At 43.3% G+C, this 23,142-nt stretch overlaps 1 protein-coding gene and 1 long non-coding RNA gene across 2 annotated transcripts in view; one reads left to right on the plus strand and one right to left on the minus strand.

The window, feature by feature from the left end:
- Positions 1-1,956: 1,956 nt before the first annotated feature.
- On the minus strand, positions 1,957-4,904 carry CCN1 (cellular communication network factor 1). The gene is made up of 5 exons (XM_037816079.1): positions 4,623-4,904; positions 4,073-4,286; positions 3,374-3,730; positions 3,032-3,243; positions 1,957-2,916 (listed from the first exon to the last, which is right to left on the minus strand). The coding sequence occupies exons 1-5, from the start codon at positions 4,683-4,685 to the stop codon at positions 2,614-2,616; spliced, it is 1,149 nt and encodes a 382-aa protein (XP_037672007.1). The 5' UTR covers positions 4,686-4,904; the 3' UTR covers positions 1,957-2,613.
- A 394-nt stretch (positions 4,905-5,298) lies between these two features.
- Positions 5,299-23,142, plus strand: part of LOC119518752 — a 92,482-nt gene continuing 74,638 nt past the window's right edge. The window contains exons 1-2 of the long non-coding RNA XR_005213833.1: positions 5,299-5,394; positions 7,396-7,591. This is a non-coding gene — a long non-coding RNA (uncharacterized LOC119518752). The remainder of the gene's footprint in view (positions 5,395-7,395; positions 7,592-23,142) is intronic.

Genomic DNA, 23,142 nt, shown 5'->3' on the forward strand with positions numbered 1-23,142 from the left:
AATGCATGGTTGTTTTTTTTTTTTTCTTTTTCTCTCACTATTCGAAGTAGGTAGCCCTTCACTCCAGACCTAGACAATATCTGGATATTCTAAAGCTCATAATTTCATTCTCAACCAATTTTAATTTCTTTGGGTTTTTTTTTTTTCCTGTACCCATATAAAATGGAAATCATTCATTTCTACTGATCTTTTCTTACTAATTTAACACACTTAAATAGACTCAGCAGCCATGAATCACCTTCTTTATATTTACTAGAATGAGATTAATCCCCCAAAGATCCAGTTGTTTTCCCATGCTAGGGTTTGTTTCATGTTTAAGCTTATTTGGACAAATATCACTTCCGCACACACTTAAAGGACATATAAAGTGTTGTTTCTTGCTCTCTATATAAGAAGAATTTGTTGGCGGATTGGTGGTATGGATTTACATATCTATTCAACAAGATTGTACCACAAAAACCTTAATTATGTTTCACATGCTATATTGCACTGACTAGTTTAACTGCAGCCAAGACTGGGCCAAGTGATGTTTAAATTCCCAAGTACCTTAAAATTTGAATCCTCAGGCAAGAAAAACTGACTATTCAGAAAGTACAAGTTTTAATATTTCAGGCAAGATGCTGTCAAAATCAGAATGAAGGCTTTTTGGCCATAGATTTTACCATCACATTTATATTAACCTTCATGCATTTCAATGAGGCTTTAAAATAGATGTTTATACAATTCTCTTCTGTAAGTCTTCATGAAAGCATCAATATTAAACTGTTTTGAAAAATCATCTTAACAGAGCCCCACGAGCTAACCCCCCCCCCTTTAAAGCACTTTCTCTTATTGCCTAAAAATTCAAGTGCTCTCTTAACTAAGTGCAGACTGAAATATCTCACTATGGATTTGAACAGGAGCCAAGAGGGACGATGAAAGGAAAACTCCCTATAAAAGGTTTATTGTCAACGCTTTCTAAAGATGTGGATTCTTCTAAATCGGGCTACTGACATTTCCACAAACATTGATGCAAACTTCTCAACTTCTCCTCGGTCTGTGATTCAGGTTTTTTTCTTTAGGAATGTTCTGCATCTAGCCTTTGACTTTCTGGATAGCCAACTCTGTGTAACTGCTCCCTCCCCCATCAATATAATGTATATTATAGATGAAAGGGGTGGGGTAGGGTGGCTTGGTCTTCACTGTTGGAAAAGTACTTGAAATTCCTTGCATTCCTTTGCATTTAACAGCATGTTTACTTAATCACCGGCTTATTAGGATTAACACAAGTCATTGCTTCAAGCTCATTTAGTGAAAACAAACTGACTTCTATAGACTCCAAGATTCTTTCTCTGATCCCAAACAAAGGGTGAATTTTAAGTAGTTCTCCTAATTTTTTGGAACCTTATTGGAAAGTATAAGGTTATAAACAAGTGACCTTTTATAATTCATTATCCAACCATTCTCAACCTTGCCCATAGATTTAGATGTGGACAGCCTGGGTTGTGGATTATGTTTTCATTAAAGGGTTCCTCTCTTTTACTGAAATGACATGCACTATAACCTGGTGATTTAAAATGATAAACGACTTCACTATCCCTACCACACAGGACGATTAGGTGATGGAGACCTTTAGACTTCAAATTCTTATGAAAAGAAAGAATTCTTTTTTTAAAGCACAAATTTAGCTTCAGATTCCTTCTTGCTTGTATCTTCGGTGCTTAGTACAATGTCTGGTGTTTGATACATGTTTTTTAAACAGATTACTTTATATGCAAAGATTTTTCCCCACTGAAGAAATACAAGCAATCATTGTCTTATTTCTATAGAATGGCTCACTGCTATATTTCAAACACCTGGAACAGTTCCTGGCACACAGTAGTTGCTCCATAAATCCTGTCCGACTTGAATGCGTGCATGAAATCTCTCAAATGACTTTGGACTCGCTCTAAAATTACTGAATGGCATACACCTGGATATTAGGTAAATATTTCTTTATTAAATGATTAATTCCATAAATAAATTCTTTTCATTGCATATAAAATTAAAATCATTTACAAATTATTCCAGTATTACATTTTCCCTCCCTCCCAGAAAGCTACATTTTGATAAATAAAAACATTCAGTCTTAAAACACCTGATTTCTGTTTGCAGTCTGGAGTGCAGATAGCTGCCTCTCCTGGACACTCACAGAGTGTCACCTCGGGAAGGGATGGCATGCCCTCCAATTTACTTCTGGCAAAGGACAAAGGCTTTAACTGTCCAACTAATCCTATTATCTCTTTTACAATTGCAGAACTGAAAGGAAAAAAAGCCTAGAGAAAAACACGCTTACCGAATAATTTACAAACAGAAAACAGAACGTCATCAACACCACAAGCTCCAAGATGAAGCAGTAACATGTGCTCCAATACTATGAAGCAAAGTATTCTCAATCACAGCTGCTTTAAGTGTCCATCTGCACCAGCATGCTTGGCAGTTTCAAAATACCTTAATTCTACTCAAGAATGAGCAATGCATCCCTTTTACAATAGTCCCTTCATCCCCACCACCCCCACCCATGTCTCGGTGATTCTGACACTCTTCTCCCTTATCTGTCCACCCTTGAACTGGAAACCCGGGGGGGGGGAGCATTTAGTCCCTAAATTTGTGAATGTCATTGAACAGCCTGTAGAAGGGAAACACCGCCTCGCTGGCATGCGGGCAGTTGTAGTTGCATCTGCAGGACTGGATCATCATGACGTTCTTGGAGAACATCTCCCCATCTTCGCAGCGGAACCGCATCTTCACAGTCCGGGTCTGCTGGGGCGTACAGCATCGGCCATCCACACAGGAACCGCAGTACTTGGGCCGGTATTTCTTTACACTCGAACAGCCAGCGTAAGTGAACGTGACTGGTTCAGGGGATTTCTTGATCTTGCTGCATTTCTTGCCCTTCTGTAAGAAAGAGGAGAAAAGGAAAGTTAGGGAAACTATTTCTCCTTCTGGAAAGACAGGTTCACATCCCACTCATCTGCGGGGAAACAGTCTACATGTCCTCAAAGGAACTTACTTTCAGGCTGCTGTACACTGACTGTCCACAAGGCCGCACTTCACAAATCCGGGTTTCCTTCACCAGGCGGCATTCAGGGTTGTCATTGGTAACGCGTGTGGAGATACCAGTTCCACAGGTCTTTGAGCACTGGGACCATGAAGTTGTTTGAACAATACATTTCTGGCCGTGTAAAGAAGGGTTGTATAGGATGTGAGGTTCCATTCCAAAAACTAGAGAGAGAAACAAGAGGGAAGATCTCTCAGAGGCATGCCCACACAAACAGATTCAGGTCTTCATTTTCTAAAAAGATTCAAAGCAGGACTTTCAGTACAGTGACTTACAGGCTCAGTCTCTACTTACCAGGGAGCCGCTTCAGGGAGCTGCCTTTTCCGACTGCAATTAACTCATTGTTTCGTGTTAACTCCACCTCTGAGGCATCGAATCCCAGTCCTTTGCTGAGGAGGCCGTCCCTGTCGTCCAAGGGGTCCTTGGCACCATCCTCATCACAGACCCACTCCTCACAGCACTGCCCAGTAACCTTGACCAGCCGGGGGTTGGGGCAGCCCAAATTGGGGAGAGATAATTCTTGGGGACACAGAGGAATGCAGCCCACGGCGCCATCAATACATGTGCACTGATGTTTACAGTTGGGCTGGAAACTTTCCCCGTTCTGGTAGATTCTGGAGTTATATTCACAGGGCCTGCCCTCTGATTGAGCTGCAAAGATCACCAAGAGAGAAGAAGAGGATAGTTAAGATTCTAACCAGCCTGAGACTCATACGTATTTGCTGCTCTGTTAAATTCAATTTCTGGTAAAGTTCCCTACAACTCCCTGGAGACTCCAGACCAGAACAATAAGTTAGTCAGGAATCACTTTTCCGTGTGCGCTTTTCGTTGGACCCAGACACATTGAATTGCATTCCAGACTGCTGAAATCATGTGCCTTTCTGCCAAGCTACCAACAACAAAGCATCACCATACATGGTCTCAAAATTACTAAACTTCTGGACTACGGGGATTATTATTTTTTTTAAAGGGGCCAAACCACAAGCATCTTACCTCTGCAGATCCCCTTCAGAGCCGTAGAGCTGGCGCCGAAATTGCATTCCAAACCCTTGGTGTGGTCGCAGGGCTGCGTTTTGCTGCAGTCTTCATTGAGCTGCTTGGCGCAGACTTTACAGCAGCCGCAGCCGTCCCGGACCAGCCCGACTCCCGGGGCGCACTTTGGCGCTTCCAGGGGGCACTGGCAGGCCGCGGGGCAGGTGGAGAGTGCCTGGAGAGGGGAGAAGAAACGGCGTGAGATTTGGCGTGGTGGGCAAGAGAGGCGTCGCGGCTGCCCAGGGAAGGGGCCGGGGGGCGGTGAGGGGGTTCTTTGACCTTGTCGACTGCGAATTTCTGATCCCGTCGAGCCCGGCCACCTTGAGCAGCTGAGCCCACCAGGAAGCCGCCGCAATGTCTTTTTGAGGGGGTGGGAGGTTTTTAAAAAAGCTACTTCCAAACGCCCCCGAACTTTTTAGTTGAACTTTCCCCCCTGTGGTCAATCTGGGAAAAGGGGAAGGGACTGGAAGTCCGGGGAAGAAAGCGGTGGCCAAAAAAGAGTTCAACTCACCAGCCTGGCCAAATGGAGAAGGGTGACGGCGAAGGCGAGCGTCCTGGCGGTGCGGGAGCTCATTGTGGTGCGCAGGGGGAGCCCGGGGCGAGCACAGCGGCAAAGACGCCAACACACCGGTGTGCAGCGGGACTGCCCGGCAGGCTTGGGCGGTGCGGTGGATGCGCGGGACGCAGTGAACCCGGAGGCGCGGCCGGGTCGGCGGGCGGGCTGGCGGGCGTCCTTTTCTCGCGGTCCTTTCCGAGGAGGCGCGGAGGCACGGGCGCTGCTCGGGGGCGCTCTGGTTCGCGGTCTGCCCAGGAGCCCAGAGCCCGCCTTTTATACGGGCCGCCGGCGGCGCCGCGTGTTGCAGTGACGTCGGCGGTGTCTGCGCGTTCCAGAATTCTCAAACATCTTAGGAATGTTAGTTGGCGCGGGCTGCTGCCAAGCACCTCCCCTGGCTCCGTTGCACCTTTTTTTTTTTTTTTTTTTTAATGGTCCCAGACATGTCAAGAAAACAGTTCGTTTTTTCCACTTTAAATAACTTGTGCTGGGGAGGGCTTTTTTTTTTTTTTTTTTCTTTTCTTTTTTGGCGTTGTGGTAATGATGGTGGTTGAAGGGTCGTGGGGAGGGGGCGAAGAGGGCCACTTCTGAACTCTGCCTGACTGGGAGGGTGGGAGGACCTGAGAGGGAGGAACAAAAGTCGCTTTGTTTGATGATGCCGAATTGACTCGGCAGCCTCGGAATCCCCCACCAGGGAAGGCAGCGAGCTGTTTGCTTGTTTACAGCGAAGGTGAGAGTCAAGTTATCTATTGAGCGAGTCGAACGGGGAGGGGGAGTGTGTCTCGAGCCAGGAATCTATTTGTGGACTTCAAAGAGGCATGCTCGGATCAAGTCCCAAAGCTTTGGCATGGTGTTTATTAGCCAAGTTAAGTGTATTGCAAATTAATACCCGCAGTGGCATTTATGAATGAGAAGAAAAAAATCAGCTTCCCCAGTGTCTGGCAACTTCCCAGACAGAGGTCTTCCCCCTCCACCTCCCTTTTTTGGTAAGTTGTACTTGTTTGTTTTTGGAGGTTCCCACTTTAGTTCCAGCCCACTGCCTGGGTTGAAAGTCCGAGAGGAAACGAACGCAGGGAGTCCTGCCGGAGGCCGACTTGTACTTCCTCGCGGATGCAGGAGATGGGGCAAGCCCTTCCAGCCTCCCTCTGTGGAACTAACTAAGCAGCCAGCTAGAAACGGGGAGGACCAGAGTGACTTGGACTGAGACCACCTCCGTATAGTGCAAGGCCAAACCAGATCCCAGCTCCATTGTGCCCAGTGGATGAAAAAGAGACCCTTAGAACTAAAAATTTTGCGTTTTTAAAAAAACTCATTTTCTTGGGATCACGTGGAAGCCTCCGTTTAAAGTAAATTGCAACGCTCTTTTCTCCAATTACACTGAATTAAGAGAGTTGGAATGTAATATTCTGACAAAAATGTTAGATTTTAAGATCCTAGTCTACTCGCAACATAGGCAATAGAAGATCTCCTTAAACCAATTTTTTTGAGCACGGTCAATATCGTTAGTGTGATTGATAACTTTTCCCTTCAAGTTTCCAAAATTATCTTCCCATAATTTTAATTAAAAGTAAACACACAAGTAATTATGCCAGACTCCCTTTTATTTATGCTCTAGAACAACTCATCCTCTTTTAATGTTTAGAGCTGCTGTTCAGCATTCATGATTTAGCGGTCTTGTTTAAGGCATCCCGTGCTGACTTTTCTGTGAATGACTCTTTATAAGCACTAGGAGGAGAAGCTATGGAAATGAAAACACTTCATTAAAGAGAACTGTTTCAGGAAAGGGTTAAGTTTCATTCATTCAAGAGTGTCCCTTTCCTAAGTCTAAGAAGTTTTTGCTGGAGGGAGTAAGATCATTCTAAGGCCCTACTGACTTGGGGAGAGATTTACTTTTCCAGACAGTGGACTGCCAGGTGTTAGGCAAAGTGAGGAAAATCTGGGCCCTACCCCAGACTCAGGCGAATTTGTCAATTATTATCTAGAAAACTTTTTTTTTCTTCCTGTCTTAGAGTTTCATTATTGTTTCCTTCTTAATGAAGGGGGGCGGGGTATAGGAGCAGTAGAAGTGGGAGGAGGCAGTGGAGAGAACAGAGAGGAGCGTTCTGGCTTCTGTTGTGGCGTCTTTTCTATTTGACTTCATGGTTGTAAGTATTTCCAGATGGTGAATCAGACACCAGACGTAACAATATTTCCATATTTGGGTATAGCAGTAGCCTGCGTTTTTAACATTTTTCTTTCTCTGTTATCCAACCACAAAGCATTCTTGACAGCTTCAAATGTTGTTAAATATAGACTTAACTTCTGTTCCCAGAGCAAGAAATTCTTTGCAATTCCTTGTTTTTCACGCAATCTATCATGATTTAAAAAAAAATTACAGTAGATGATCCAACTGGCCGTATAGAGCTTGTTCCTTTATTAGAGGAGGCAGGGGGGCGGGAGAGGACAAAGAGATTTGGTCTGTTGCGCAGCATTCAAACACACGCCATTCCAGAGATTCTATTAAAAATCAGATTAAAATTTTCTAACAAGGGCGTGTGGGTTTGTTTTTTGACTCCAACTGGGCAATCTTGGAGGATGTCTGCTTCAGAGGAGAAACGTAGAGAACCTTACCGTCAGCTGTCCATTTAAAGCAAGGGATCTGTTGTGGGAAGGGGGAGCGGGAGCAGCAGGGCCAGGACGGGGGGCAGGGGGTGGGGAGCGGGAGAGACTAGAGTAACCTGTTTGTGCACAGCCTTTCCATATACCACGTCCTGGTGCGCCTGCTAGGAACCGAAGGCATCAGGCGAGAGGAACAGCGGGCTCCTCACATCCCTCCCAAGGCCGGTCCAGAAACCCCAGACGTCGGGTCGCCTTCTCACCTCCTCCGCTGAGAGTTGCAGATCAGTTTACGTTGACAGATTGGAGGGCAAATGTGCAAATGTTTATGGGTAAGTGTTGCTTCGGGTGCTAACTTTGCACGGCTCTTTCGCTCTCTCCCCTTACTCCTACCGGTGCCCCAGAAGGGAATAACGGGCCGCCTTGTTTCCTTGGGCTGCAAGCCACGGAGAAGGGGCTGCTTGTTCTCTGCAGCTTCTGGCTGAGTGGTGGGGACGTCTCTCACCCGCTGCTGCCAGGGAATTTTAGGCCACCAAAAGAAGGATCCTCTGTTTGGCGGCAAATAATAATAAAAACTCCAAACCTCGCGACTCGGGTTTCCGGGACCTAGATCAGTGGTTCTCAACATGCATCAGATTCACCTGGTGGACTGGTTAAAAGATAGGCTGTTAGGCCCCACTGCAGAATTTCTGATTAGTTAATTTCTAATAAGTCCCTAGATGATGCTGATGAGGATGCTCTGAGGATCACATTTTGAGAACCACTGCCCTGGACGACAGAAGTCCTGTAATAGGTGTGTGTGCGTGTGCGTGTTCATAGTTATTCGCCTGCGCACCCAATCTCACAACTTTACTTTTTATAGTCACCTCAATGAGCAGAACAATTTATGGTGACTGCAAAAGGCTGGCTTTAAGGGGATGCTCTCCAAGGCATCCGTTTTTCTCCTTCCACCGCCCGCACCTCGCCACCCCTTCCCCATGGGGGATATAGCGTTGGTGAGAACTGGGCGGTGGACCTTGGGCCTCGGTCGCCTCGGGGTCCCTGCGGGGACAGAGAGCCGGGTCCGCGCGGCGGGAGGGCTCGTGGCCGGAGGCGCCCGGGAGCGCCCAGCCGCGGGTTGCCCGCCGCCCCCTGCCGGCCGCCCTGCCCTGGCGTTCGCCGCGGTTGTCAGAATCCGAGGTTTCCGGCGACGCGCGGCGCAGGATGTTTCCAGACCCGGTCCATATTTGGTGAAAGTCTTTCATGACTTCGTCATCCACCTCCGGGGGGGCGGCGGCTGCGGCCCTGCGAGCCGGCTGGGCTACCGCGCGGCCGCCGCCTTCCTGAAAAGTGCGCCGCGGCAGCCCTCGCTTGGGACGCCAGCGACGCCGGGCCGGGAGCGTTGAGGGTGCGAGAGCCGGTGACCCGGTGGCCGCGGAGGCCCAGCCCCAGGCCACACTCTCGTGCATGGGAGGCTGGCGCGGAGGGCGCTGCGGACCGATTGTGCCACTTTTTCCGGCCAACCCACTGTTGGCTCGTGGTGCCAGACTTAGAGGGAGGTGTGAGTGTAGGTGCTTTGAGCGGCGTTTGTTCAGACAGCCCAGCACACCCGACAGCGGAGACACGGTATTGACTCTGGGGAAATGCTCTAAAGAACCCGAGTCTAATCTCTAGGAAGGAGATCCCAGAAGGGAAAGATGCTAGAGCTCGCGCTCAGTAACTCTGGGTCTCGCACAACTTCCTCATCAGGAAGTTCCATGTGTGCGGGAAGCCCTGGATAGGCGGCCCTAGCTCTGCCATCAACTAGCCTGACTTAGGTAAACGGCTCATCCTCTCTAGACCATATATTCTTCATCAGTAAATTGGGAAAGGTAACAGCTGGTGTTAAAACTGGAGCAGTGCCTTTCAGAACTGAATCTCGTGCTATCCCCTCCAATATGACAAGCAAACACTTTTATAGGTTCACTCTGCCAGGCACCATTCTGATTCTCGAATGCTCTTATAAAGCAGATCCTCCGATTTACACCATTCTTCTCTCTGGATGAAAAAAAGCAGGCACAGAGATAAGTCAGTGGACAAAGCTTGCTCATCTAGTAGGTAGAAGAACTGGATTCTTGATTCCAACAGACCTTGCACTTAACGATTAAGCTACACTGCCCACTCCGTATCTCCTGCTCGGATGTTCAGGCCTGTCGCCTCTCCTGGAACTTACTTTTATTTGATTATCACAACTTACCTACTTATTCCAGCATTAATGCATCACATAAAAAATATTGATAAGTTAACTAGAATTGCCAAATGTACTCTCTTGGGGTGGGGATGGAGGTTGAATTTTAACAGCAAAAGCCTTAACACAAATAAATTTATATGGTGGATTTTTATGTACTTTAGCAGGCTGGTGGTGAAGATACCTGGGAGCTTTTGGGTCTTTGTGACACTTCATAAGCCACACTGATCAGGCAGTTCCTAATTCTGGGGTAAGGCTCTTGCCTGGTAGCTCTAAGTCGGAACTGCATTTGTCACTGAGATAAAGTTTTCAGCATCACTTGCTTGATGGTTCTTCAGTCTGAGCATCCGGTATGGACCAAGCCAACTTTTAACCTATTTTTTTCCAACTGCATGTTATGGTGCAATTACCTATGCATCCAAGGACAAATTATTTATCCTCTCTGAATCCCAGATTTACTCAGAGCTCATGAAATGTCATGCATTGGAGACACAGAAGAAAGGACTTTAAACATTAACATTCCCCTGGAGGATCCTCCTGTCTCTGTGGGGGAACAAACCATTATAATACAGCATGAAAATTGCTACTGCAGAAGTAGGTACAAAGTGCTATGTGGGTTCTTCCCTGCCTGGGGCTTTAGTGTAGAAAAACTACCTTAGGTCTGGAAGGAGAAGCAAGAGGCTAATAGTAGGGAAGGACATTTAACTCAGATATAACGGAGCCTTGACTGTGCATAATGAGTGATCCATCTAGGATGGTTGGGAATATAGGATTTCTTTGGGGGAGCTGGCAAGACCTTCTGTGAATGTCCTTGCCTGCCGCAGCTTTGCGACTTTGCCTATAGGCAGTGGTTAGCCAGGCGAGTTTTGCCTTGGATTCCCCATCTATAAGAAAATGGGGTTGTCCTAGTTCAGAGGTCATGCACTCAAGTGCCTGCAGGGACCAGCCAGATTTACAAAATGCCATGCATGAGGATTAGTGCCAGGTAATGCTTAGCCTCAGCATTGCGAAGCCTTGGGGATAATGGGGATCATCTATGGGGCCTGGAGCATTGCTGGGTAGAAAGACAGGTCCAGTGTTTGCCTGTTTTCCCTTTTTTAAAAAATGAGATAAGGAATTTTATGTGAAATATTCTGATTTTTAAAATATTGACAATTTTAAAAAATGTTAAAATGTCATCTATCCCAACCTTGGGAAAACCAAAGAAAACAATTTCTGTGGGCTGCCAGTTGTGATTTTCAGACTGACTGTCTCTAAAAACCTTCTTACTCCAGCATTCTGTAACTCTTAGCCACTCGGCACTCTGGGCTCCATTTCATTGTCAGGTTGACTAGACTTTCATTTGTTTAAGAATCAGGGCTGCCACTTTTCTTTTAGTTGTAGGAGTTTACGGCCTATAAACAGAATTGGAATAAGTGTCTTTTAAAAATTTCTTACTTTACTCAATTCCCAAACCCTACTCAGTCTCCCTCTTTCCCCTCCCCATGAATTAATGTTGTAAGCAGCTGGCATTGCCTTGGCAGCGTGATAGGAAACACTTTTAGGGCATCCGTATCCAGTGGGAACTATATCTGTTTATTTCCTCTACTTGGCATCTGCCCACAGGAAGCCAGGCATTTTTAACTCCCTTACCTTACAGAACTTCTTGTTTTGTGATAACACAGAAACATTTCATTGGAACGGACTGAAAGGCACCTCTTCTACCCCACCCTGCAATCCATCTTCTTAGAGATGATGGCGCAATATGAAATAAAATAACTGTAAGTCTCTATCAAATGAGTTGGCTCCAGATTCAGGGAATTAAGAAACAACCTCCACCTCTCATATGTTGTTTCCGGAGATACCTATCTCTTAATTGCCCACTGAAAACCACACATACCACAATCAGAATTTAGACAGGATTTGGTTTGGGCACATTAGATGGGGATCCTACAGAGAAGTTGAAGCCATTTATGTGTGCCAGTTTTTTTGCTGGCTCTAGGAATTAAGGGGGTTTCTCATTATGTGAGATAAGACATGAATAATGCTAAGCAGAATGCTTGGGACATAGTAAGTACTTAATAAATTGCAATTATTCCTACTGCTAAGTGCAACCATTACCTTTACTTTTACTACAGTTAGCATAGTATAAGCAAACCTTATTCTTTAGCACATATTCTCTATTTTTTAGACTAAACTCTAATTACAAAATCAATAAAATTCTTTGATAAGTGGTGTAAAAGTGATTTCATTAAAAAAAAAATCCATCTGGCCCAGTATTCTGACTTGTACGGGGGCACCAGTGACTGTCTAAGAAAACACTCAAAATAGTTACTTGATACCTACCATGGACTTGGCAGTTTGCACACATGTTCTCATCTAAATTTTATAAGCAACCCAGTAGGGTAAGTGTTTTATTTCCATTTAAAAGATGAAAAAACTGATGCTAAGCTAGAGTCAGTAACTAATGTTTAGTCAGTAACTAAGGACACGCAGCTGTTAAGGACTGTCAGTCTCCAAAGGCTATTTTTTGAGGGAGAGCATGGTATTTGGCCTCCATAAAATCTGCCATAAATTTTAGGAACTTGCTGTCAAATTCTTGACTTCCCCTTAACAACTGACAGTGAATCTGTCACTCAAGTGTTTTTCTAAATGCGTCTGGAACTTATTTGCATTTTTAGTAATTGTGGACCCCAGTTTCTTAATGAAAATCTGGTAATGAATGAGTTACACAATAAAGGTAGGTGCCCTCCTTAGGGCCGCTGCTGCCTGAGCTTGTTCCTTATTTCCTCTGAAGAAGCAGCGATGTGTCAGAACAGAGGAGGAACTTCTGAGATTGAGAGATACTGCTACTGTAACTTAGTCATCACCGTTGATTTTGTTACCTGAGGCAGATGGAGGTGCCATCTCCCTCGACCTGCGGTCACCCTCACAACAGTTACTAAGCACGGGGGACCTCCAGGCACCCGCCAAGTACACCCTGCGTGTACCTTGCCCAAGATACCCCTGAGCCTTGGATGGGGGTCAGTGCCCAGTGTTATGGCAATAAATAAAAAGCATAGAGCAAATCGAGGCTGAAATCTTTTACCTCCTCTCTTTTGGTTAGCTGTTAGCTTTCAAAAGAAAAAAAAAAGCAACTCTGTTTTTAAACAGTTAATTCTTAAAAGACAAAGATACTGTGTTCAATGCTTTAAATTTCTGAGGTTCTGGGAAATGCTGTTGGGGGGGAACTATAAAGTGTAGAATATATGTTAAAGTTTCACAGACATAGAAGATGGATTGTGCAGTTCAATGTAATAAACATGTATGATAAGCTTCATGGTAGGTGGCAATGCAAAGAGGAGTAATATCCGGACTTGGCCATTGTGGCACTCACATTTTAGGGGAGACGGAGGTGCTTAAGCAGATAATTACAATAGAGTGGAAGTGCTTTAGGAGAGGTGTTGCCTGATTGCTTTAGGAGTATAGACAAAAGACCATCTAACTCTGAGTTCACCACTTAAAGATATGAGGTCTTGTTTGGTTTGTGTATTTTGATGGATGGGAGGGGTCAGGCATAGGTATTCCCTAACATAGAAGTTTCCTCTGAAGCTGGTGATTCCAGAGAACATGCACATCTTCATGAGCGATTAGAAAACGCCTACAAATGAAAACCTTTGTGTGGGCCTTTAGAAATGCACTGATTTCAGAAGGGACCAAACTTTTGGGTGCTGTAGGAAATTCTTGTGACTATGGATCCTTCTGTCAGGGAGAGGGAAGGAGACTGATATTTACAATCAAATGCCTTTTAAATTATCCCACTTAATGTTCAAGAGAATCCTCTGAGATGAACATTCTAATATCATTTTTTTATCATCATTTTATTGAGATATATTCACATACCACGCAGTCATACAAAACAAATCGTACTTTCGATTGTTTACAGTACCATTACATAGTTGTACATTCATCACCTAAATCAATCCCTGACACCTTCATTAGCACACACACAAAAATAACAAGAATAATAATTAGAGTGAAAAAGAGCAATTGAAGTAAAAAAGAACACTGGGTACCTTTGTCTGTTTGTTTCCTTCCCCTACTTTTCTACACATCCATCCATAAACTAGACAAAGTGGAGTTTGGTCCTTATGGCTTTCCCAATCCCACTGTCACCCCTCATAAGCTACATTTTTATACACCTGTCTTCGAGATTCATGGGTTCTGGGTTGTAGTTTGATAGTTTCAGGTATCCACCACCAGCTACCCCAATTCTTTAGAACCTAAAAAGGGTTGTCTAAAGTGTGCGTAAGAGTGCCCACCAGAGTGACCTCTCGGCTCCTTTTGGAATCTCTCTGCCACTGAAGCTTATTTCATTTCCTTTCCACATCCCCCTTTTGGTCAAGAAGATGTTCTCCGTCCCACGATGCCGGGTCTGCATTCCTCCCCGGGAGTCATATTCCACGTTCCCAGGGAGATTCACTCCCCTGGGTGTCTGATCCCACGTAGGGGGGAGGGTAGTGATGTCACCTTTCAAGTTGGCTTAGCCAGAGAGAGAGGGCCACATCTGAGCAACAAAGAGGCATTCAGGAGGAGACTCTTAGGCACAAATATAGGGAGGCCTAGCCTCTCCTTTGCAGCAACCGTCTTCCCAAGGGTAAAACTTATGGTAGAGGGCTCAACCCATCAAACCACCAGTCCCCTATGTCTGTGGTCATGTTAGCAACCATGGAGGTGGGGTAGGCGAATACCCCTGCATTCTCCACAGGCTCCTCAAGGGGGCACTACATCTTTTTTTTTTTCCTTGTTTTTCTTTTCTTTTTTTTTTTTTAACTTTCCCTTCTTTTTTAAATCAACTGTATGAAAAAAAAAGTTAAAAAGAAAACAAACATACAATAAAAGAACATTTCAAAGAGACCATAACAAGGGGGTAAGAAAAAGACAACTAACCTAAGATAACTACTTAACTTCCAACATGTTCCTACTTTACCCCAAGAAAGTTACATAATATAGCAACATTTCTGTGAACTTGTTCCTACTATATCCATCAGAAATTAACAGACCATAGTCATTCCTGGGCATCCCCAGAACGTTAAATAGCTTATCTGTTCTTCTTGGATTATTGTTCCCCCTTCCTTAATTGCTCTCTACTGCTAGTTCCCCTACATTCTACATTATAAACCATTTGTTTTACATTTTTCAAAGTTCACATTAGTGGTAGCATATAATATTTCTCTTTTTGTGCCTGGCTTATTTCGCTCAGCATTATGTCTTCAAGGTTCATCCATGTTGTCATATGTTTCACCAGATCGTTCCTTCTTACTGCCGCGTAGTATTCCATCGTGTGTATATACCACATTTTATTTATCCACTCATCTGTTGAAGGACATTTGGGTTGTTTCCATCTCTTGGCAATTGTGAATAATGCTGCTATGAACATTGGTGTGCAGATATCTGTTCGTGTCACTGCTTTCCGATCTTCCGGGTATATACCAAGAAGTGCAATCGCTGGATCGAATGGTAGCTCTATATCTAGTTTTCTAAGGAACTGCCAGACTCACTTCCAGAGTGGCTGAACCATTATACAGTCCCACCAACAATGAATAAGAGTTCCAATTTCCCCACATCCCCTCCAGCATTTGTAGTTTCCTGTTTGTTTAATGGCAGCCATTCTAACCGGTGTTAGATGGTATCTCATTGTGGTCTTAATTTGCATCTCTCTAATAGCTAGTGAAGCTGAACATTTTTTCATGTGTTTCTTGGCCATTTGTATTTCCTCTTCAGAGAACTGTCTTTTCATATCTTTTGCCCATTTTATAATTGGGCTGTCTGTACTATTGTCATTGAGTTGTAGGATTTCTTTGTATATGCAAGATATCAGTCTTTTGTCAGATACATGGTTTCCAAAAATTTTTTCCCATTGAGTTGGCTGCCTCTTTACCTTTTTGAGAAATTCCTTTGAGGTGCAGAAACTTCTAAGCTTGAGGAGTTCCCATTTATCTATTTTCTCTTTTGTTGCTTGTGCTTTGGGTGTAAAGTCTAGGAAGTGGCCGCCTAATACAAGGTCTTGAAGATGTTTTCCTACATTATCTTCTAGGAGTTTTATGGTACTTTCTTTTATATTGAGATCTTTGGTCCATTTTGAGTTAATTTTTGTGTAGGGGGTGAGGTAGGGGTCCTCTTTCATTCTTTTGGATATGGATATCCAACTCTCCCAGCCCCATTTGTTGAAAAGACCATTATGGCTCAGTTCAGTGACTTTGGGGGCCTTATCAAAGATCAGTCGGCCATAGATCTGAGGGTCTATCTCTGAATTCTCAATTCGATTCCATTGATCTATATGTCTGTCTTTGTGCCAGTACCATGCTGTTTTGGCAACTGTGGCTTTATAATAAGCTTCAAAGTCAGGGAGTGTAAGTCCTCCCACTTCGTTTTTCTTTTTTAGAGTGTCTTTAGCAATTCGAGGCATCTTCCCTTTCCAAATAAATTTGATAACTAGCTTTTCCAAGTCTGCAAAGTAGGTTGTTGGAATTTTGATTGGGATTGCATTGAATCTGTAGATGAGTTTGGGTAGAATTGACATCTTAATGACATTTAGCTTTCCTATCCATGAACATGGAATATTTTTCCATCTTTTAAGGTCCCCTTCTATTTCTTTTAGTAGAGTTATGTAGTTTTCTTTGTATAGGTCTTTTACATCTTTGGTTAAGTTTATTCCTAGGTACTTGATTTTTTTAGTTGCTATTGAAAATGGTATCTTTTTCTTGAGTGTCTCTTCAGTTTGTTCATTTCTAGCATATAGAAACATTACTGACTTATGTGCATTAATCTTGTATCCCGCTACTCCGCTAAATTTATTTATTAGCTCTAGTAGCTGTATTGTTGATTTCTCAGGGTTTTCCAGATATAAGATCATATCATCTGCAAACAATGACAGTTTTACTTCTTCTTTTCCAATTTGGATGCCTTTTATTTCTTTGTCTTGCCGAATTGCCCTGGCTAACACTTCCAGCACAATGTTGAATAACAGTGGTGACAGCGGGCATCCTTGTCTTGTTCCTGATCTTAGAGGGAAGGCTTTCAGTCTCTCACCATTGAGTACTATGCTGGCTGTGGGTTTTTCATATATGCTCTTTATCATGTTGAGGAAGTTTCCTTCAATTCCTACCTTTTGAAGTGTTTTTATCAAAAAGGGATGTTGGATTTTGTCAAATGCTTTTTCAGCATCTATTGAGATGATCAATTGATTTTTCCCTTTTGACTTGTTAATGTGTTGTAATACATTGATTGATTTTCTTATGTTGAACCATCCTTGCATGCCTGGAATGAACCCCACTTGGTCATGGTGTATGATTTTTTTAATGTGTCTTTGGATTCGATTTGCAAGTATTTTGTTGAGGATTTTTGCATCTATATTCATTAGGGAGATTGGCCGGTAGTTTTCCTTTTTTGTAGCATCTTTGCCTGGTTTTGGTATTAGATTGATGTTAGCTTCATAAAATGAGTTAGGTAGTGTTCCATTTTTTTCAATGTTTTGAAAGAGTTTGAGTAAGATTGGTGTCAGTTCTTTCTGGAAAGTTTGGTAGAATTCCCCTGTGAAGCCATCTGGCCCTGGGCATTTATTTGTGGGAAGATTTTTGATGACTGATTGGATCTCTTTGCTTGTGATGGGTTGGTTGAGGTCTTCTATTTCTTCTCTGGTCAGTCTAGGTTGTTCATATGTTTCCAGGAAATTGTCCATTTCTTCTACATTATCCAGTTTGTTGCCATACAATTGTTCATAATATCCTCTTATAATTTTTTTAATTTCTTCAGGATCTGCAGTTATGTCACCTTTTTCATTCATTATTTTATTTATATGGGTCTTCTCTCTTTTTGATTTTGTCAGTCTAGCTAGGGGCTTGTCAATCTTGTTGATCTTCTCAAAGAACCAACTTTTAGTGATATTTATCCTCTCTATTGTTTTTTTGTTCTCTATGTCATTTATTTCTGCTTTAATCCTTGTTATTTCTTTTCTTCTACTTGGTTTAGGATTGGTTTGCTGTTCATTTTCTAGCTTCTTCAGTTGATCCATTAGTTCTTTGATTTTGGCTCTTTCTTCCTTTTTAATATATGCGTTTAGTGCTATAAATTTCCCCCTCAGCACTGCTTTTGCTGCATCCCGTAGGTTTTGGTATGTTGTGTTCTCATTTTCATTTGTCTCTATATATTTAGCAATTTCTCTTGCTATTTCTTCTTTAACCCACTGATTGTTTAGGAGTGTGTTGTTTAACCTCCAGGTATTTGTGAATTTTCTAAGTCTCTGATGGTTATTGACTTCTAATTGTATTCCATTGTGGTCAGAGAATGTGCTTTGAATAATTTCAATCTTTTTAAATTTATTGAGGCTTGTTTTATGTCCCAGTATATGATCTATTCTGGAGAAAGTTCCATGAGCACTAGAAAAGTATGTGTACCCTGGTGATTTGGGATGTAATGTCCTGTATATGTCTGTTAAATCTAATTCATTTATCAGATTGTTTAGGTTTTCAATTTCCTTATTGGTCTTCTGTCTGGTTGATCTATCTATAGGAGAGAGTGATGTGTTGAAGTCTCCCACAATTATTGTGGAAACATCAATTGCTTCCTTTAGTTTTGCCAGTGTTTCTCTCATGTATTTTGTGGCACCTTGATTGGGTGCATAGACATTTATGATTGTTATTTCTTCTTGCTGAATTGCCCCTTTTATTAGTATGTACTGGCCTTCTTTGTCTCTCAAAACATCCCTGCATTTGAAGTCTATTTTATCTGAGATTAATATTGCTACACCTGCTTTCTTTTGGCTGTGGCTTGCATGAAATATTTTTTTCCATCCTTTCACTTTCAGTTTCTTTGTGTCCCTGTGTCTAAGATGAGTCTCTTGTATGCAACATATTGATGGTTCATTTTTTTTGATCCATTCTGTGAATCTATATCTTTTAATTGGGGAGTTTAATCCATTTACATTCAACGTTAAAACCGTGAAGGCATTTCTTGAATCGGCCATCTTATCCTTTGGTTTATGTTTGCCATATTTTTCCCTCTCTCTATTAATATCCTTTATTGTACCCATACCGAATCTCTTTAGTACTGAACCTTTCTCCAAGTCTCTCTGTCCTGTCTTTGTTTCTCTGTCTGTAGGGCTCCCTTTAGTATCTCCAGTAGGGCAGGTCTCTTGTTAGCAAATTCTCTCAGCATTTCTTTGTGTGTGAAAAATTTAAGCTCTCCCTCAAATTTGAAGGAGAGCTTTGCTGGATAAAGTATTCTTGGGTGGAAATTCCTCTCACTCAGAATTTTAAATATATCGTGCCACTGCCTTCTCGCCTCCATGGTGGCTGCTGAGTAGTCACTACTTAGTCTTATGCTGTTTCCTTTGTATGTGGTGAATTGCTTTTCTCTTGCTGCTTTCAGAACTTGCTCCTTCTCTTCTGTGTTTGACAGTGTGATCAGTATATGTCTCGGAGTGGGTTTATTTGGATTTATTCTATTTGGAGTTCGCTGAGCATTTATGATTTGTGTATTTATGTTGTTTAGAAGATTTGGGAAGTTTTCCCCAACAATTTCTTTGAATACTCTTCCTAGACCTTTACCCTTTTCTTCCCCTTCTGGGACACCAATGAGTCTTATATTTGGACGTTTCATATTATCTATCATATCCCTGAGGTCCATTTCGATTTTTTCAATTTTTTTCCCCATTCTTTCTTTTATGCTTTCATTTTCCATTCTGTCATCTTCCAGGTCACTGATTCGTTGTTCAACTTCCTCTAGTCTTGTACTATGAGTGTCCAGAATCTTTTTAATTTGGTCAACAGTTTCTTTAATTTCCATAAGATCATCCATTTTTTTATTTAGTCTTGCAATGTCTTCTTTATGCTCTTCTAGAGTCTTCTTGATTTCTTTCATATCCCGTACTATGGTCTCATTGTTCATCTTTAGTTCTTTGAGTAGCTGCTCTAGGTGCTGTGTCTCTTCTGGTCTTTTGATTTGGGTGCTTGGGCTTGGGTTATCCATATCGTCTGGTTTTTTCATATGCTGTATAATTTTCTGTTGTTTTTGGCCTCGTGGCATTTGCTGAACTTGATAGGGTTCTTTTAGGGTTTGTAGACCTATTGAAGTCCTTATCTCTAATTTATCAGATCTACAGCTTCGTGGAGTACACTTTCTCTAACTAACCAGCAGGTGGCGTCCATGAGCCACCTGTTCTCCACAAGCCAGCTCTCCCCTGCTTAGCCTTTTTTTTGGTGAGTGGGGGAGTGAGTCTTGTGGGGCCCAATTGGTGTACCAAGCTTGCGTGTGTAGTTGGTGTTGCCTGCCCTGTATGTGGGGCGTGTTTCTGGGCAGTCGGGGAGGGGGGGTGGCCCTAACAATCAAATCTCCGTGATGATCCTAGAGTTTTAAAGCTGCTGCAATAGTCTAATCCTTCAGTTCAGTCCTGCCACAGTTTGTCTCTGCCACTGACCCACAAGTCTTTGGTATTGGCGTATGGCTCCTGAGACTTGCAAGTGGGCCCCTCTTCCAGGCCGCGCACCCCGGGTCCTCTGTTGAGGGATGACTGTGCTATGTCACAGGTGAGTGCCGTCCCCCCAGGGCAGTTCTGGGCTGCTGGGCTGTGTAGGGAGGCTCCCAGTCTGCTGAAATGATGGCTGAATGGGGCTTTGTTAATTCACACTGCTCCACCTTCCCAACTCTGGGACAATCAGCTGAGGTTGCAGGGAAGGCTAATGTCCACGCCCAGTTTTGTGGTGTGTGCCTGTTATTTGAAGCACTTCCGTCACACTGGGTTGTCTGGGGCAGCTCTGGGCTATGGGGCTGGCGATGGGCAGGAGTGTTTCCTGTCCACCAGGATGGTGGCTGTGAGCGGACACCCCCCTTTTCTTGGGAAGTTGTGGTGTTTAGTGAATTTTCTCAGCCACTGGATTATTGCCTTTTGTCTCAGAGCTCTCTTAGTTCTGCTCTTGACTTGACGTGCCCAAATTGCAATTCTTTGAAGCTTTCTGTATTGGGCTTCTTAGAGTAATTGTTTTAGAAAAGAAAAAATGATTAAAAAAAAAAAAAAAAAAAAGGGTCCTCCTCAGAGATCTAATGGGTTATTGAAATGCTAATAGACAAAGCAACCAGGGCCATTAAGGAAAGGTCCACAGGGCAGAGAGATCAGCTTTTCTTCGGGATTTGCATATGTGCCTCAAGGCCTGAGCTCTGCCCTTCCCCTTTCTGTGTTCACCAGAACTCCAAAAATCCTCTGCTTTTATTTTGGAGTTTTTCGTGTTGTTTTTTTTTTTTTTTTCTATGCCTGTCTCCTCTCTGCTGGGCTGGCAGCTCTCAGATTCTCTGGTGTCTGGTCTCAGTCTATCTATGGTTGGAGTTTGAATCAGTAGAATGGGTTTCCAAGAAGGGCTACCACTGCAGTTCTCCCTTCTCCTTCCCGGAGCTGGCAGCCCCTCCTCCCACGGGACTGAGCCTGGCAGGGAGGGGCGTGGGTCCCCTGGCCGCAAAAACTTACAGATTTCGCTGATCTCAGCAGTTCGACATTTTCATGAGTGTTGTATGAAGTATGCCCAAAGACAGATTGCTCTGTGGTGTCCAGTCCACGCAGTTCCTGGCTTTTTTACCTACTTTCCTGGAGGAGTAACCAAAACTTACAGCTCACCAGTCTGCCATCTTGCCCCGCCTCCTCTAATATCATTTTAAGCTTAGGAAAGGGAGGTTCAGAGAAGTTGAACAACTTGCCCAAGATCAGATTAGAATGTAGTCAAACAAGGTTTTGAACCTGGGCCTGTCTTATTTCCATGCCTTTCTGCATTTCTGCTACTCCACCCTGACTGCTGGAGTTTCTACTTTGTTTATGAGTGTTTGCTCTTTTTCTATTTTCTTGTACTGTTTCTACTGTCTTTCCTTTGTAGAGCCAGCCCTTTAACCTTTTCTTAGCACTTCCACAACAACTAATGTTGAAACCTTTGAGCCACTGGTGCTCTTCAGTTTCTAAAAGGAGGTACAAATTAAAGTGAATAGGGTCATTACCATCATATCACCATCACCACTACCATCATCATTGTCATCATCATCACCATCATCATCATCTTCATCATGGAACCGGTATGGAGATATTAAGCCTCCATTTACACTTGCTTCTTCCTTTGCTAGATACTGTGTAGATTGATTTAGATACATGTGATCTCTGCTTTCTCAGGACAGATGATAGGTTCCAGAGGATGTGAGGTTTAATTTGAAATAACAAGAAAGTAGGATCTGGGGGTTTTGTGTTTAAAAGATGGAAGGGAGGTACCATGGTGGGCAAAGGCTGAACTAGAGTGCTATGGTGTAACCTGGAAGACTGCTTAGAGAAGGAAGAAAGTTAGATAACCATGTGCAGAAGGTGCTGAATAAGTGTGCTGAGATGAGGGTGTGTGTGTGTTTGGGGCAGGTATGGAATAAACAAGCAAGTGGCCTCAGGAACAAAAACAGAAAATACCATTCACTCTGGCAGAAGACATCTAGAGCAAAGAGTGAAGCTCTTTTTAGAGATTTTGAGAACACATAGTAAGTGGAAAGAACATGAAGGCCATAGGGTACCACTTGCTGTTGTGTGACCTCAAGTTAAACACTTAACCTCATTGACTTCTTTAGCTCTAAAGCAGGAATAAGAATATCTCGCAGAATTATTGGGAGGATTGAATCAAGTAGTGTAAAGGGTCAGCTCTTTGGAAACTGAGATGTACTGTAAAAAAGTTTGTGATTGGCATCAGCTTGGGATTGGTCTGTGTTAAATCCAAAGTCCCTTTGAGAAGGAAGTGTTTGAGATGGAAGTGGCATGTTCATTGATGAGTAGCAAAAGTGAGCAGCAAGTGTGAGGATGGGGTGCTATGGGGTAATGATGGAAGAACAGATTTAGCAAGAGCTAAGTTTTAGAAGTCAAGAAAAGCTGGAAAGAACAGTAATAACTTATGAAATTACTAATCCAAATGCTATCCACCTTTCTTTTCTCTAGGCTTTCTGTATTCTATGGGTTGTTGTTCTACTATTCTGAACAGGGGAGACCTTGAGTCACAGTCCAGGAAAGGTAACCAGAAAGGGCTGACTTTCACAGCTGGGCCATCCTGCAAACACTTTATTTTCAAGGGATGAAACACTGAAAACTGGGATTAGGCAGGAAGTAGGGGTAAAGCAAACGCAGGGAAGACTTCTGAAGCGAATTAAAGAGAGAATTGAGACCTTTTCTACCTGAAATCACCTCTCCAGTTAGTCATTAACCATCTGGAAACAAATGCTGCTTATTTAGCATCGTGTTGGAAAGCCCATAACCTAAACCACATCCGAAGGCCAGGGACATCCACGTTTTAATCCTTTGTAAACACCTCTCTTTTGGAACACAATTTAGTGTCAGTACATAGGAACTAAGAAGCATGCCGAGTTGTGAGTCATCGGCTGTCTGTTTTCTTCCAGAACACCGTGGGAAAAGGATGGGCAGGCTGGTTCGGATAAAACTGGGACCCACCCAAACTCTCACTGAAGGCCAGAAACAAATCCATTTTAAAAGCTGTTTAAAAAGTCTAATTGAGCCCAGAAAAGGGAAATAAGCCTCTGTTCTTTAGTTTCGAGTTGGAGCTGAAGTCTTGTTTTGTTTTCTGTTAAGTCTCCAGGCTATCACGTTGGGTGCTATCTGTAACCCTTTAGATTTCTAGGGAGGGTCACTCTTGCCTTTTA

This window comes from Choloepus didactylus, chromosome 2 (genome assembly GCF_015220235.1).
Source record: "Choloepus didactylus isolate mChoDid1 chromosome 2, mChoDid1.pri, whole genome shotgun sequence".
In the NCBI taxonomy this organism is placed as follows: domain Eukaryota; kingdom Metazoa; phylum Chordata; class Mammalia; order Pilosa; family Megalonychidae; genus Choloepus; species Choloepus didactylus.

Excerpts from the sequence above, each read along its gene's own strand:
- CCN1 (XM_037816079.1), bottom strand. The coding sequence starts at position 4,685 with ATGAGCTCCCGCACCGCCAGGACGCTCGCCTTCGCCGTCACCCTTCTC. Across the intron at positions 4,287-4,622 it reads TTCTCCATTTGGCCAGGCTG|GCACTCTCCACCTGCCCCGC; the intron begins GTGAGTTGAACT and ends TCCCCTCTCCAG. Across the intron at positions 2,917-3,031 it reads CAGTGTACAGCAGCCTGAAA|AAGGGCAAGAAATGCAGCAA; the intron begins GTAAGTTCCTTT and ends TCTTTCTTACAG.